The sequence below is a fragment of the Suricata suricatta genome, chromosome 4 (genome assembly GCF_006229205.1).
Source record: "Suricata suricatta isolate VVHF042 chromosome 4, meerkat_22Aug2017_6uvM2_HiC, whole genome shotgun sequence".
Taxonomy (NCBI): Eukaryota; Metazoa; Chordata; class Mammalia; order Carnivora; family Herpestidae; genus Suricata; species Suricata suricatta.
In genome coordinates, this window is record NC_043703.1 from 87,761,474 (window position 1) to 87,777,914 (window position 16,441).

General features: G+C 35.9%; 1 protein-coding gene across 4 annotated transcripts in view; it reads left to right on the top strand.

The window, feature by feature from the left end:
- Positions 1-228: 228 nt before the first annotated feature.
- The window catches only part of REV1 (REV1 DNA directed polymerase), a 62,090-nt gene continuing 45,877 nt past the window's right edge, over positions 229-16,441 (top strand). For 3 of the 4 annotated variants that reach the window (XM_029937148.1, XM_029937149.1, XM_029937151.1), the window contains exons 1-3: positions 229-246; positions 2,433-2,496; positions 3,847-3,973. In XM_029937148.1, coding sequence (XP_029793008.1) covers positions 2,443-2,496; positions 3,847-3,973 — 181 coding nt within the window. In that variant the 5' untranslated portion in view covers positions 229-246; positions 2,433-2,442. Of the gene's footprint in view, positions 247-2,432; positions 2,497-3,846; positions 3,974-10,757; positions 10,858-16,441 lie in introns of those variants that run through there. The other variant, XM_029937150.1, reaches the window with a different exon arrangement.

Genomic DNA, 16,441 nt, shown 5'->3' on the forward strand with positions numbered 1-16,441 from the left:
ATTTACTTTCAGAGGTTGAAATAATCCAAGGCAGGCTACATTTTTGGGCAGAATTTGATTTTTCTACTTCCAGTTCACCTACTTTAGGATTCTAATCCCAACTGTCGAGATTTCAATGCTTGGAGGACCCTTGAATTCCAACTTTTGTTCCCGTAGTGCTCTGTTTGCTCAAAAACATGGCCGTGCCACTCTTATAATTGCCACATGTCCTCAGAGGAAAAAGCTGTCCCAGCCTGGGGAGGACAGGTGAGCTGGCAGCGTGTCTTTGTTATCTTCTAAATCTTGGTCCAATAATTTTTTATTTTGTTGTTTAAAAAATGTTTGGTTTTCCTCTTCCTCAGCAGGAAGGTTGGTACCAATAACCTAGTTAGCTCTTTGTTAAGCTTTTTTCTCAAAAATAGAATTTGAATATATAAAATGTTTCTTTATCCCTTTTTTCAGTCTCTTACTATTTGAATCCTGAATCAATAGGAGTTTGCTGTACCCAATCAAATTTGTTGACATGGAAGAAATTACTAATTTCAGTCTCTTCTTTTTCTGGTATAGCTTTATTACTTTGAAATAGAGGAAGAAACGTAAACTTTTTAAAAATTTATGACTTTGTTCGTACTTTCCTATCTTCATTAAACCACTGATGAGGATTTTTCATATTGGCCTTTTGCAGTAGTTACCCAGTAGGGCTTCAGTGAATAATATGTTCTTTACCTTACTTTCATTTAGCCAATTAATTGTTGCCTTTAATTTTTGTGAATATGCATCCTTAACATACAAGGGCCAGAACTCCCAAACTCTTTACTTGTAAGAGCAAATGTATAGATTCAAAGTTAATATGAAGTCAAGAATTTTGTGTTAACACATTTTCCCTACTCCTTTAAGATAAGGGAGAGGTCTTGAGGGACTGGACATAGTACGCCTCTTGAAAACAGAAGTATTTAGCAGAGCAAATATGGCAGTTCTGGGATTCATAATGAGCACGTTGGTAGTCATGCCCCTACGTCTTTATCAAACTGAAAACAACACCAGCTCTTTGCATCCACATCTCTTCATCTGGATTAATCACTTTGCCTTTTGTTCATGCCCCTTGTCTATCTGTAGGACTTACCTTTTTAAGAGAAGGTCTCTGCATATCTTGGGCTCCTTTTAAGAGCTAACAGTAAAAATTCATAATAGACATGTCAGCAAGGAAAAACTATAAATTGATCAATTTATCAAGTATAGAAATATTTTTAAAAAATGTCTGCTAATGTGTGTCTAAAGTGTCATATTTTAAGATTTTACTCAGTAACAAATTATTCCAAACCATATCATAGCTAATTTGACTTGGATAATGTACAGAGCTTCTCCTGCAACATATTAATTGATATTAACTTACATAGTAGAAGGAAAATAACCTAAATAGATGGTAAGTTAATTTTGTGAAGGATAATGCAGTCCTGTCTCAAAATATAACTGTATGGCTAGAAGAGTTTTTGTTTATTTATTTTATTTTTATTTTTTAATTATTTTTTTAATTTAATGTTTTATTTATTTTTGAGACAGAAAGAGACAGAGCATGAATGGGAGAGGGGCAGAGAGACAGGAAGACAGAATCTGAAGCAGGCTCCAGCTCTGAGCTGTCAGTACAGAGCCAGACGCAGGGCTCAAACCCATGACCTTGAGATCATGACCTGAGCCGAAGTTGGAGGTTTAACTGACTGAGCCACCCAGGCACCCCTAGAAGAGTTTTATAAGGAGTTTCATTTAGTACCTGCTTTGACTTCTGAACCATTTGATACCTTGCTAGCCACTAAGGTACCTAACACTTGAGATAAGCCATTATTTGGTCATGTGGGTGATTTAACAAGATAGTGGGTCAAGTGTAGCCTTAAGGAGAATGCCAGATTTAATAGTTTGTGATAAGTGATAATCTTTCTACATTATCTCCATTAGATGTGTTGTTTTAATTGACTTCTTTTAGGAGTTTTGCATAATAGATGAATTACACTATGAATGCTTTCTTAAGTGTCTGGTATGTAACAGTAAAGACCGAGTTTAAGAGCCGGATCAGAGGGCAATTCATGAGGGAAAATGTTTTCTTGGATTCTGTTGTACTAATTAATGTTAACAAGCATGGCCATGTTGGTCTAATTTGGTGATGTTTTATGCAAGTGTGTATTAGGTTTGGTGCACAGGAGTGCATAAATACTTTTGCTATAAAAAACTTAAATTTATAATAGTTATAATTTAAACCTGAAACTTACCTATAGAAGGATGCTTTAGGAACAAATTCACTTGTAAAGCAGGAGAATGTTGTGCTTTGGGAAAAGTTTTAACTCTCACAACTTGAATTATTTGAGTTTATTTTAAATTCTTATTTTTCTTGACTTGAAATAAAATGTCAACTAGTATTATGTTATTATATTGACAGTTTTTTTTTTTCCCCCTTAATACAGACGCTCCACCATGAGACGAGGTGGAGGGAGGAGGCGAGCTGAAAATGATGGCTGGGAAAAATGGGTGTGTTTTAAAAGAATAAGAATAATTATATTTACTTGTCTGGTATTTTTCATTCTTCTTGTAGGTTGGAGTATGGTTTAAGGCATTTTTTAAAATTGTGAATCACTTTAGATACCACCTGTTCTGAGTTCTCACAGTGTATTAAAAGCTTGTTTAAACTTTCTAACACCCGAACTTTATTTTATCCTCAGGAAATAAATGTTCTGGTGTACAAATATTTGTGATAATTTTATTGCAGCATTGCTAATAATACTGAAAAATAGAAAACACAAGATATACTGTAGTAGATAGAGGATTGGACAAATAAATTTTCACTATGCAGTGGGACACTGTTCAGCCATTATTTACCTTTTTATTTCTTAACTCGAGATGGCCTTGACTAAAGGGTGTATTATAAAGGATTATTGTGTATGATCCTATTTATTTAAAACCTGTATATTCTGAGATATAGTAATAGATTTAAAAGTAAGATCCCAGTATGTTAACAGTGAATAGGATTATACCTAATTTATATTTTATGTTTTCTAAAAAAATTTTCTTCCCACGGTGAGCATGTCATATCTGAATAATCAAAAACAGTAAAATAATTTCCATTTTGGAGGAAATAAGTACCACTTTTAAGGTATCTATTACTGTATTTTAAAGATCTAATGGATAGTTCTTTATCAGTAAAATAAAATCAATAAACAATTGATAATTCAAATAAATTAAGCTTACTTATGTCAGTGTTTAGGAAAAGTATAGCTAAATTCATAGATTTGTATAGGTCTTTAGCAGAAATGTTTTTATATCCTTTCCAAGGTTGATGTTCTCTAATGAAAGTTATTACTGCTATCAAATAGATTGATTAGATGCAGAATTTGGGCACTGAACCATTTATTACATTATCTACATGTATGGAGGGCTGTCCTGGTTTGTTGAACTGTTTCATTTTACTTTAAGTTACTAATTTTAAGTTTCCTATATTCAGAAGATAGTGGAAACCAATTGAAAATACACTTTTACCACTTGTCAAATTTTTAATTGGTTTAAACTTCTGTGTAACTTCTGCTTGATTTTGTAGAGAGAGCAATATTTTGTAGCATTAAATTTATCCTTCTTACTTTTTCCCACTTTTAAAGTAACTGTTTTAAGAATATGATTGAATAAGAATTGAGTTGACAGAGAGAAAAGCTGTTTTATTCCCTTGTCTTATGGGAAATATTTATAAATATACCCAATGACATCATATCTTGGTCACTAGCATAGAGTAAGGTTTTTTTTTTTAAGGTAAATTTCTGTAAAGAGAATGGGGTTGGGGGTTGGAAAATATAACCTTTGTGATTGGTTTACCTTTTTTTAAAATTCCAGGGTGGGTATATGGCTGCCAAGGTCCAGAAATTGGAGGAACAATTTCGATCAGATGCTGCTCTACAGAAGGATGGAACTTCATCTACGATTTTTAGTGGAGTTGCCATTTATGTTAATGGATATACAGGTTGAGTACTTTTTACTTTTTAGATATCCTATTTTGGCATGTATTTTCACTAGAATTGAGTGTGATTTGTTTTAAAATCTGTTTTTATTTATCTTATATATAAAAATGATAAAATCCTCTGCTTAGAGTCTTGGACTTTTCCTTTTCATCCCACCTGTACCTGCCATTGTGTTTTTTATTTTAATTTTTATCACGTTTTAAAAAGCCAAATGAGGTTAAAAGTAGTGTTTCTTAACCACCTGGTTGGAAGCTCATCGCACACATGTGGGGCACGTACACTGTGAACTTCAGTCTAGTGGAATCTGGTAGGGCCATTTCATTGGGGGATTTCCAAATGTAATTATCCATAGGTCCTTTTGAGCTGATGAGGGAGGAAGGAGGGTGATGTGTATGTTAGATTTCCCAGACTCTTGCTATAGAAGGATGTGTAACTCCCTAACTGGGAGAAGAACAAGGCCACAATTCTGTTTTGGAAACAGAATTTCATTTAATCTTTTTGTTTTGTTGTGTTTTGTTTTTTTCATCCCCTATATATTCCCTTCTCCCGTCCTATATTCCTTTTGTTATGGAGTCCACTCCCTGGAAGGGAGAGGACAGTTTTTTTCCTTGTGGGTGGGAAAGGAGATCTGGAATTCTTGTCTCTCAAACAGAATTTAAACCATAAACATCTTGTTTCATGACCTGTTCACCTGCCCACTTATGGAGATACCCAGTGCCTCTTTTTTGTGAGTTTGTGTTACTTTCACTGGTACCAAACGGACTCTGTGTGCTTCCACATAACCAGCTTAGGTTTTTCTCTTTCTCTGATCTGTAAAGTCAGTTATCACTTGTCTGTTCACTATCAGCTTTTATTACTAAAGTTTTCTTTCTCTTGAGAATTCCTCTCTCCTTAAGATCACTTTACTGTATTTAAGTGAATGGCTATAAATATCTGTCATTCTGTTATATTTATCCCTCTTTGCTTCTCAGCTGGGTGTTCCTTATCTTTAAGGTCTCTTTATACTTTCTCTAACTTCTCTGATTATCTTCCTCCTGGGGTAGGTGATTTCTGCTCTTTTGGGGCTATGGCTTTTTGGCATTTATTGGCTCTTTTTGTAGTTGCCTATTTACTGGATAAGAGTGAGAGATACACTTTTCACATTTTCATTACTGTTGTATCCTGGTCTCTCTACAGTGACTGGGCATTAGCCACTCAGAAAATATTTATTGAATTAAAATTAAGTTTTAATTAACTGAAAATGTTTTCTTGGTTGAGTTTTATCAGGCTTGTTTGTTTGTTTGTTTGTTTTTGAGAGACAGAACATGAAGAGGAGAGGGACAGAGGGAGAGGGAGACACAGAATCAGAAGCAGGCTCCAGGCTCTGAACTATCAGCACAGAGCCCAACGAGGGGCTTGAACCCACAAACTGTGAGATCATGACCTGAGCCAAAGTCGTCCACTTAACCGACTAAGCCACCCAGGTGCCCCTGTCAGGCATCTTTGACAATGAATTTAGTCTAAGAATGTTCTTTCACAATGCTGGTGCAGCTTTGGGAAAGTTCGTAACCTGCAGCTTTTCTACTTGAGTATCCTGGAACATTCAAGTTCCACTGACTTTCCTGAGATGCATTATAAAGATTAAAAATGTTTGAAAAAAGAAAAAGAAACATGCTTGTTACATTAGCCAGTTGTGGAAGTCCGCAATTTACAGGGTACCCTTATTCATAAAAGAAAGAGATCCTTTGTGTGGGAGAAAATAAAAACTATGGTAATCACTGCCATGGTTGAGAATCTGGAATTCTAATTCTACTTTGTCACCAATTTTTGTTTGACTATAAGACATTTTCTCTTTGGAGCCATTTTTTCAGACTCAGTTTTATCCCTATCCTTTTCTTTAGAATATGGATAATAATTAATTTTTACTATTGTTTGGATTATGTTATTTTAATTCTACAAGTAAAGTTCCATTATGTTGAATTTCAATTTTCTTAGAAATCTTTTCAGTTGTAATTACTCTGTAGATCAAAGAATCAACAGTCTCTGTAATGGATTTGCAGTAGTCAATTAGTGCTTTAGATGAAGTAAGACAAGTAGGAAATGCTGTATTGTTGATTCTTTTTTTTTTAATTTTTAAAATGTTTATTTATTTTTAAGACAGAGACAGAGTGCGAACAGGGAGGGGCAGAGAGAGAGGGAGACACAGAATCTGAAACAGGCTCCAGGCTCTGAGCTGTCAGCACAGAACCTGATGTGGGGCTCAAACCCATGAACTGCAAGATCATAACCTGAGCCGAAGTTGGACGCTTAACTGACTGAGCCACCCAGGCACTCCTGTTTTGTTGATTCTTAATCATGCTCCCTATATACTTTAGCATTCCAAGTTTTCTTTTTTTAAATGTTTATTTGAGAGAGAGTGAGAGCAAGCAGGGGAGGGGCAAAGAGAGAGATGCAGATAATCCTTAAGCAGGCTCTGCATTGCCAATGTGGAGCCTGAAGTGGGTCTCAAACTCATGAACCCTGAGATCATGACCTGAGCTAAAACCCAAGAGTCAGATGCTTGAGCCATGCAGACACCCAACATTCCAAGTTTTCTTGACTCCTTTAAAGCTCCTAGGTATGCCACCTGCATACCGAGTCTTGGTGACTCCCGTTCTTGCAAACCAATTAGCATTGAATTTGAGATTAAAGATTCTGCATCTTTTGGCTATTGTGCTTCTGTCAGCCCAATTCTCTTTTTTTCTGCACAAAAGGATCTTTTCCCTGCCAAAGTTAACTTCTTCACCTTCCATCCTATTTTTTTTTTTGAGATAATTGCAAATTTACATGCTTTATAAGAAATAATACAGAGATACTGTGAACCATTTGCCCAGTTTCTCTCAATGGTAACATCTTGTAAACCAGAGGGCAGTATCAGCCAGGAAATTGCCATTCATATGTTCAGGATAGAAAATGTTTCCACACCACAAAGATTCTTCATGCTGCCCTTTTGTAGCCATGCCTGCTTCCCTTCTGCTCTCAGCCCCATTTTAGTCCCTTTAACTACTAACCTGATCTCCATTTCTATACTTTTTTCATTTCAAGAATGTTACATAAAAAGAACATATTGTATATAACCTTTTAGTATTGGCTTTTTAAATTCAGGATAATATTCTAGTGATTCATCCAAGTTGTCTTTATTAGTAGTTTTTCCCCTTTTACTGCTAAGTTGTATTTCATTGTCTGGGGGTTCTACAGTTTGTTAACCATTTACTGGTTTAAGAACATCTGGATTATCGAGGTGCCTGGGTGGCTCATTTAGTTAAGTGTCTAACTTTAGCTCAGGTTATGAGCTTGCGATTCTTGAGTTTGAACCAGGCGTGGGGCTCTCTGCTGACAGCTCAGAGCCTGGGGCCTGCTTCAGATTCTGTGTCTCCCTCTCTGCCCCTCTCCTGCTCAGGCTCTTTCTGTCTCTTCTCTCTCTCTCTCTCTCTCTCTTTCTCTCTCGCTCTCTCTCTCAAAAATAAACATGAAAAAAATTTTAGGAACCTATACACTGATTATTTTGGATTATTCTGGATTATTTTCTGGTTTTAACTCTGAACATTTGTGTATAGGTTTTGTGTGAACCTAAGAGGTCTGTTGCTAGGTCATACATATGGTAGTTGCCTGTTTAGTTTTGTTAAGAAGTTGCCAAATTGTTTCTCAATGGCTGTGCTATTTTATTTTATATTCCCACTAGTAACTTATGAGTGACCCGTTTCTCTGCATTCTTTTTAGCATTTAGTGTTTTTTAAGCATTTTAATAGGTGTGTCCTGCTATTTCATTGTGGTTTTTATTTGTGTTGCAATTGCTCTGCATCCTCACCAGTGTTTGGTAAAGACAATTTGGTTTTTTGGTTTTGTTTTTTAAATTAATTTACATCTTCTAATATGTGTAGTGGTGTCTCATTGTGGTTCTAATTTGTATTTGCATGATAACTAATGGTATTGAACATCCTTCGATGTGTCCATTTGCCATCTTTATGCTCTTGACAGTGAAATTCTATACGTATCTTTGCCCATTTTCACATTTGTTTTATATTCTGTTGAGTTTTAAGAGTTCTTTACATATTTCAGATACTACTCCTGTGTCAGATATGTGGTTTGTAGATATTGTCTCTGTCTGTAGCTTGTCTTTTATCCTTTTCACATGGTCCTTTGTAGAGCATAGTTTTTAATTTTCATGAGGTTGTGTTTATCCATTTTTACCTTTATGGATTGTACTTTCATTTCAAAAGTCTTGGCTTAATACTAGATCCCTAAGATTTTCACTCATTTTCTTCTAAGAATTTTATGTTTTACATTTAAGTTCATGATCCATTTTCAGTTAATTTTAATTTATTTTTTTGGTGGCCTATGTATATCCCATGGCTCTAGCTCTGCTTCTTGAAATACTATCTTTCCTCCATTAGAATACTTTTGTGCTTTTATCAAAAATTAGTTGGACATATCTGGGTCTGTTTCTGGGTTCTCTGTTTTATTTTACTGATGCATGTGGCTCTCTTCACTGATACCACATGGTTTTGATTGTATTGTAAGCCTTAATATCAGGTAGGATGATTACTTCCATTTTCTTCTTTGCCAAGATTGTTTTAGTAATTCTTAGGTCCAGTGCCTTTCCATATAAATTTTTGAATATGGTTGTCTTAGTTTATTAAATAAATACCTTTTGATTATGATAGGAATTACATTAAGCCTGTAGATCAATTTAAGGAGAACTGCCATCTTTCCTCTGTTGAGTTTTCCAATCTGTGGACCTTCCATCCCATTTTATTTCATCCTAGTTGACTGAACAAATGTATTTTCTATGCTGCCTGTGTGTTAGGAACTATGTTTGAAAAGAGATAGTGGTTGATGAATAATGTGGATTTTGTGACAAGTAATAAACTCTGTGAAGTTGGGTACAAAGGAAAATGGGTGGCAACACAGAAGAGAGATTACTGCCTTTGAGAATTAGTGAATCTTTCATAGAGGGATTGACTTTTTAAGCCTGGTCTTGGATAAAGAGGCATTTTCTAAATGAGAGACAGTAAAAGCATTCTTGTCCTAATCGTAATGTACATTTTCACCTTTATATTCTCTGATTTTGGTCATTGGGCGTATTCTGATATTTTAAGTTTTGTCTTTGTACTTTTGTTTCTGCGCTTCCATTTGTGGTGTTGCCTCTTATGAAAATCTTCTTTCGTCACAACTGTGAACTGGAATTATATTCATTCATTAAGACTCAGATTAGATTTTGCCTTCTTTCCTAAGCCAGTCCATGGTATTTAAATTTCATAGCAGCACTGCTAGAAACATTTATTTTGACACCTTATATTGTCAGGTCTCATTTTATGTTTTAAGTTTCTTGGAATCCAAAAGCCCATTTTATGTAGTAGCCCCTAACCAAACGTGGATCAGAGGTAGCACTGTAGGGCCTTAGATTTGCTGTTCCGTCTGATGTCCCTAGGTCTTCATCATTCACATCTCTGATCTAATGTCACCTCCTCTGAGACTCCCTGACCACACATATCTAGGATAGGTGTACCTTGCCCTTCAATTGCTTTTGTGACCCCTTGTCCAGCTTTATTTCTCTTTATAGAATTTATTTGTACCTGAACTGGTATCATTTATTTGACTTATTTTCTGTCTGCCCAGTGAAATAGAAGTACCATGGAGCACAGACATGAGTCTTGATTCATCACTGCTGTGTCCCAGGGGCCTAGAGCCTTGCCTAGTACATTGTAAGATGGCTAGTAAATATTAGTTGAGTAAATGAGTGAGTAACAGGGTTTTGTATGTGTATATCTTAAGGTTAAAATCTTTTTACTCATATATTAATTCAGCTCAGCCTTCTTGAATTTATAGCTTTTAATTAAGAAATGGGCCACAGTGTAGGCTTTTACTGAATTGTAAACTCTGGGAGATAGGCCCTGAGCATATTTTGGTGAAAGCTCCTAGAATGAGCTAGTATCAAATCTTGTGAACTGTAATTGCTATCTTCTATGGAGTGGGATCAAGACAGTTAATATGGCAGGATGTGTTCTGGTTATTTTGTACTTTTTTCAATGTGTAGATAAAAGACTAGGTCCAATGTCTTTGGCACTTCTGAGGTTTATGAAAAAACAGGTGGGCATGCAAATATGTTGGCATGCATTGCAAAATGAACAAGGGAATATGCAAGCATGACATGCATATTTATTTTGACACCTGAGTTTTACATTTCAAGTGATAAGGATTTGTTTGAAAACTTTAATAATCTTACTTTGGTGTTTTGGTGTTTTCTGAACATGTGAATATGATAGCTTAGGAAAACAGTCCCATTTAATGGTGAAAAATCTAATTTTTATTCAGAAATGTATGCTTTCCAGAATTTTTTTTTGTATATATACATATCTTCTTTCATTTTCTGTGAGACTCTATAATCTCGTAAATCAGAGATGTAGGAATTGAACCTCTAACATGGGAGAGACTTACTGTATTAATTTATGCCACCCACTGTATTTTTGCCAGTGTTTAACAGGTGTTTGCACCTGATAGTTACTCAAGACTTTCTAGGCTTTTGAATCTTTCTTCAGTTTTTGTTTGGTCACGTGTATGTGGCTTATAGTTGGATGTGGTAACTCTAAAGTAGTTAGGGAGGAAAGGAGTCAGGAGAGTAAGCAAAACTCCTGGAGGAAGAGGAAGAGTTAGGAGTCAGAAGACAAAATGGGCCTGCACAGTGGCTGTGTGATTATGGACAAGTCACCTACTTTTTTTCTATTTCCTTATCAGTAACTATGCTAAATTATCTTTTCTAATTTATAGGATTGTGAGACTCAAATGAAATAATGAAATAATGAAGGATATTACTACTGTAGGACCAAAGGAGGTGTATGCAGCCATTTGGTTTACTTCTTTCTACCATGTATGTAGCACAACCAGCATTTAATCAAGCTCTTTGGGTATACACAATGAAATGGTGTGCATGATGACTATTTTCTCATTAGAGATTTATCAAGGAAAGCTTTTGTGCAAGATGCTAAAAAATTTTTTTTATGTTTATTTATTAATTTTGAGAGAGGGGCAACACGAGCAGGGAAGGGCCAGAGATAAAGAATTCCAAGCAGGCTCTGCACTGTCAGCACAGCGCCTGATGGGGGCTTGAACCCATGAACTGTGAGATCATGACCTGAGCTGAAACCAAGAGTCAGATGCTTAATAGACTGAGCCACCCAGGTGTCCCTAAAGTTTGTTTTTAGAATTTGTTTTAACCAGATAATCAAAACTGTTCTTTTACACTGAGCTTAGAGACATGAGAGTAGTCTTCATGTGTTTCTTTTTGCATTCTGTAGCGCTTAGACGCTGTGGTGGGATTGCACTTGCAGAGCGTCAGGCCAAAGTCGTGTCTTCTGATAGATGCCTTCTACTTTTACTGTGTGTGATGATCTCTCACTAGGGTTGGTTTTAGTTCTGAACTTCAGTTGCATTCAAAACATTCTATAGAATATTCTCTAAAAGTAACAGGATTAGTGTGGAATATAATTTTAAACTTTGAGAAGACACTTTAGAATCATAGAGTGCCTTCGTTGTCATTAAGAACACCCATTATTATCTTACATAAGAAGTTCTGGTGAATAGTTTGAATTTTTAGAATGCCAGAAATCCTTTTATTACAACAGCAATACTTCTTCAAACCCAACACTTTTTCTTTGTTAATACCATTAGCTGTTAGCCAACCTGCTACAGCAAATTATCTGACTTAACATCTGATTTCCCCCACAATTAGTGTACCTTAAGGGAATGATGAAAAAGAACAATGAGGAGAGAACTAGCTCTGACATGTCAAAACCTATTATACAAGGCTTATAAGCATTTAAAACTCGATGTAACTGGAATAGGAATAGGCAGATGCATGGTTTAGGATTCCTCGGAAATAAATTCTATGTATATAAATTTGGTATGTAAATTAGGTATCATTCATGTATATATATGTATTATAAATTACTGCATTAATATTTATTAATCAGAACAGCCTAGCACTTAAGCACTACTATAAATATTCTAAGTTATAAAGAACTACAGATAAGTGGGGGGGAGGGTAGGATTATTCAGTATAATTTGTTGCAAAAAATTGGATGACTGGAAAGAAGCTTATCCATCAAAATCACAAGAAATAAAACACTAAGATCACAGTAGATTTCAGAAACTTTATTTCAGGAAGTAGACCTGGGTCACAAACATATAACCATGTTCACCTTTACTATTAGAGAAATGTATAAGGAAGCAGGAAAGCAGAATAAGTTTTTTGCAAAATTTATTTAATTTCAAAAAATTATTACATGAATATACCTAATAACAGAAACAGATGGATGAAAATAGCCAACCCATTCATTGATAGGGCAAGAGTATCAGTTGGTATACTTCCTTTGGAAAATGGCATTATGAAATACATGAGGAGACTTTATTATGCTTATAACGTTGGGCTCAGTAATTCTTCTGAGAGTATATTCTAAGGTCATAAGCCTAATCAGCCTCCCAGTTTAAGTTAATATAAAAGATAATGTTAATCATGTTGTTTTCTTTGAAAGTACAGCATTATATAACAATAGAAATTGAGTTATGAATTATATATCTATAAGGTGACTTAAAGTTGAGTCTGGGTGGCTCAGTTGGTTAAGCAGTCGACTCTTGATTTCATCACAAGTCATGATCTCACAGTTGGTGAAATCAAGCCCCATGTCATGCTCTATACTGAAAGCAGAGAGCCTGCTTGGGATTCTCTCCCTTCTGGCTTTCTTCCCCTTCCCCCATGCACACGGTTGCTTGCATGCATTCTCCCTCTCAAAATAAGCATTGAAAAACAATTGAAAAGATAACTGTGGATAATGTAGAACATAGAAACATTTTTGGTAAATGAGAAAGGGTAGAATGTAAAATGAAAAGTAGGAGACGATCAGACTAAGAACGAAGTACAGGAAAAAACATGCTAGAAGCAAATACATCACAGTGATTTCTTTTGGGGGGCATAGAACTATGTATGAGTGGTGTATTTTCTTCTGTTTTCCAAATTTTTTATTCTAGGCATGTTTTATATTAGAGAGTAATCTTTAAGTAATTCTGAGTTTTAATATTATTTATCTTAGGAAACATAAAATTACTGAGGTGCCTTTGCTTTTGTTTTTAGGCTGAACATTAGTATTGATCTATGCTATTGATCAGCTAGGGCATAGAAATACGGAAAACAAATTATTTATGTAAATATTTCCAAATACACTATTTGGTGGATTGTATTTTTGTTTACCAAAATCTGCTTCCCCTCCCTGAGGGAGGATTTTACTTCCCTACTTGTTGGAGTCAGATTTGGCCATGTTCACAAAATGTGAATAGAAATCGAATATATCAGTTTGGGAATAAAGCTTTAAAAGTCAGTTTCTGCCTCATACCCTCTTTTTCTTTTGCCATAGTGACTGGCAGTGTTCTGGACTGAGGTTGCTCCTTCAGTCTGGATGTCTGTATAGATGATGACATGGAGCCACAGCTCCATGGAAATGATGGAGCAGAGGATGGAAATGTTTCATGGGTGAAAAATAAACCTTTGTTGTAAATCACTGTGATTTTGAGGTCATGTTACTGCAGCATAACCTACCCTATCCTTTCTGAGTAGTATATGAAATAGTGGATAGTAGAACTGTTTTGAACAAATACTGTATTTTGGTTTTGGTTTCACAAAGTAGTAGTCTTTGGCTATATATTTTAGATCAAGGGTTAGCAAACTTTTTCTGTGAAGGGCCAGAGCTTTGTGGGCCTTGCACTCTCTGTGGCAGCTACTCAGCTCTGCTGTTGTAGCCCTCAGAGTAGCCATAGACAGTATATAAATGAATGAGAGTAGTATGCCATAAACCTTATTTACAAAAACAGGTGGGCCAGATTTGGCCCAAGGACCTTAGTTTTCTGACCCTTGTTTTAGATCACAGACTCAGAATCTTGGGATTAGAAGGGAATTTAAATCTTCAAGTTAATCTCTCTGTGAATTATTACAGTGTTGCTGAGTTAGAGACAGGCCACCACTCACCTCTTACAGTGAAGTGTGCTTTCAACTCTGTGGCCACGCCTCTTCCCCCATTCCTTAACAGCTTTGCTCACCAATTTTCCTCAGTTTATCTGCATATAAAATCCTATAGAGTTTCCAGGTTCAACTCAATCAAATGTTTGTCAGCTCTCTGTTCCCACAGAAATTTTTAGGTGATAGAATATCTTGTATTTAAAAAAAGCATTTGTGAGATCCTTACTAAATTCTAAGTGAAATGATTGAAATGAGAGAGCACCTGGGTGGCTCTGGTCATGATCTTGTAATTCATGGTTCGAACCCTGCATTGGACTGCTCAAAGTCTGGAACCCCCTTTGGATTCTGTGTCTTCCTTTCTCTCTGCCTCTCTCCCACTTGTACTCTATCTCGTTCTCTCTCTCACCTGCAAAAATAAACATTTTTAAAAAAAGAATGAAAATATGGATACTGAGGATACACTCGTGATTAAATAAAGTTCCTGTCTCCAGATACAGTAAGTAATAAATGCTGTTGGATGCCTGATTAAAGCTGCTAGTTGTTTTAAATAGGTTACTGACTTAAGTTCCAAAATACCTGAAAGGTTTTACAGCCTTAAAATTATATGTATTTTCAAGGTACACCAAAAACAGATACTTGAAACAAATATTCAGATATACTATTTACTAGAAATGTTTTGTACCTTTGTTGTTAGGTTATGTAGTATTTACATAGACCTTGGAATATAACTTCTTCTTAAATAGTTGAAAATATTAATAGTTCTGTTGTGTGTGAATCAGGCTTTTCTCACTACTATGCTGGAATGCAAAATAGTAAGTATATGTTGCAGATTGAACTTTCAAAATAAAGTCTTATATTACTCTTATTTGTTTGGTATTTGGGTTGGTTTTTGTTCCCTTTTTTTGGGGGGGTGGGTAAGGGTTCATGTGAAATAGGGTTTTGCTATTTAAAAAATTGGGGCACCTGGGTGTCTCAGTCAGTAAAGCGTTTGACTCTTGGTTTAAGTTCAGTTCATGATCTCACAATTCATGAGTTTGAGGCCCATGTGGGCCTCTGTGCTATCACATGGATTCTCTCTTCCTCCCTGCTCTGCTTTCTTTCACAAATTTGTGATATAGTCTTCAAGTTTTGTTTGCTGGAGATAATGGTTAGTACATAGAATTACACAGTAGCTTTGTAAGGAATCACATGTCAACTAGTCTAGCCTCTCCTTTTGTAATGAGGACACTGAGGCTAAATGGGAGGAGTCAGTTGCCCAAGATGTCACAACTTTTGAGTGTCACACTGCAGATGGAAACCAGGTCTTTCTATCCAGTGTAGGTGGCACGTTAAGGTTGATTAAAAGAGTTTTTGGAGACAAACCTGGTAATACTGCTTACACTCCACTTTTGCTAAAGGGGTGAAAACTCCAGGCAGGAGTCTTTGATGCTTGGGAGATGCCAGTTTATTCAGTAAATATGTAAAAAAATGCCTGCCTTGTGCCTGACATATGGAAGTGAATAAAACAGACAAGGTTCCTGCCCTCAAGGGGCTCATGCTCCAGGGGGAAATCCAACAACAAACAGGTGAACAAATAGTGCAATTTCAGATTGTTTTCAGTAGTATGAAGAAAATTAACTGGTGTAGTAGATTGCAGGAATGGGATTACACAGAACTTACTGTCCTAGAGATTTCATGGGGTTGGATACTATCTCCCCAACATTTTTCTCTTATTAGCCCACATCTGAATTTGAAAAGAGCGTCACACACAAAAATGAATTTATTGTGCACATCTTCAGAGCTGTTTATATTCTTTTGAACTTTTAAGGTAGGAGTATGTTCTGCTGAAGAAACAAAACCAGAGAGAAATACTATTTTAAAAATATCAAAAAGCAATGAAAATGAGAGCAGCCACCAGCCACCATGCATGCCAGGCTGTTTAGACTGGTGGAGTAGTCCCTAGCTGCTGTCCTTAGTGCATTAGTGGCAATTCTATGTTTGTTTGAAAAACTAGGGCTACAGAGTGTCAGCGTAAGTGTGTCTTCTACCATTTTTTGTAGGGTCTAGGCCAGGATCCTCATGCCATACATTACTTGCAAGGAGTTCTGCTGTCATTATAGTTAATAATGGCAGTTTTTATATTGAACACTTTCTATGTTCCAGACTTATTTATTTAAAAAGAGGATAAAGCTTAAAGGAGTTAAGTCCTTGTCCAAAGTGATGCAGCTGAAGAATGTTAAAGCCAAGATTAAACCCAGGTCATTCTGACACCAGAGTTCACGTGATCTTAGCTTTTAACTAGATTGGCTTTCATGGTTCACTTCATCCTGAAAAATATGCAAGAGTTGTAAAATTGTACTTCAGGGAACCTCTGCTTTATCCAGTAGGTCCATGTTTCCAGTTCCAGAATTCTGCAGTATTCTGATTTCAGAGAGCAAGTTGTAGAGGGGACATCCTTCACAAGTAT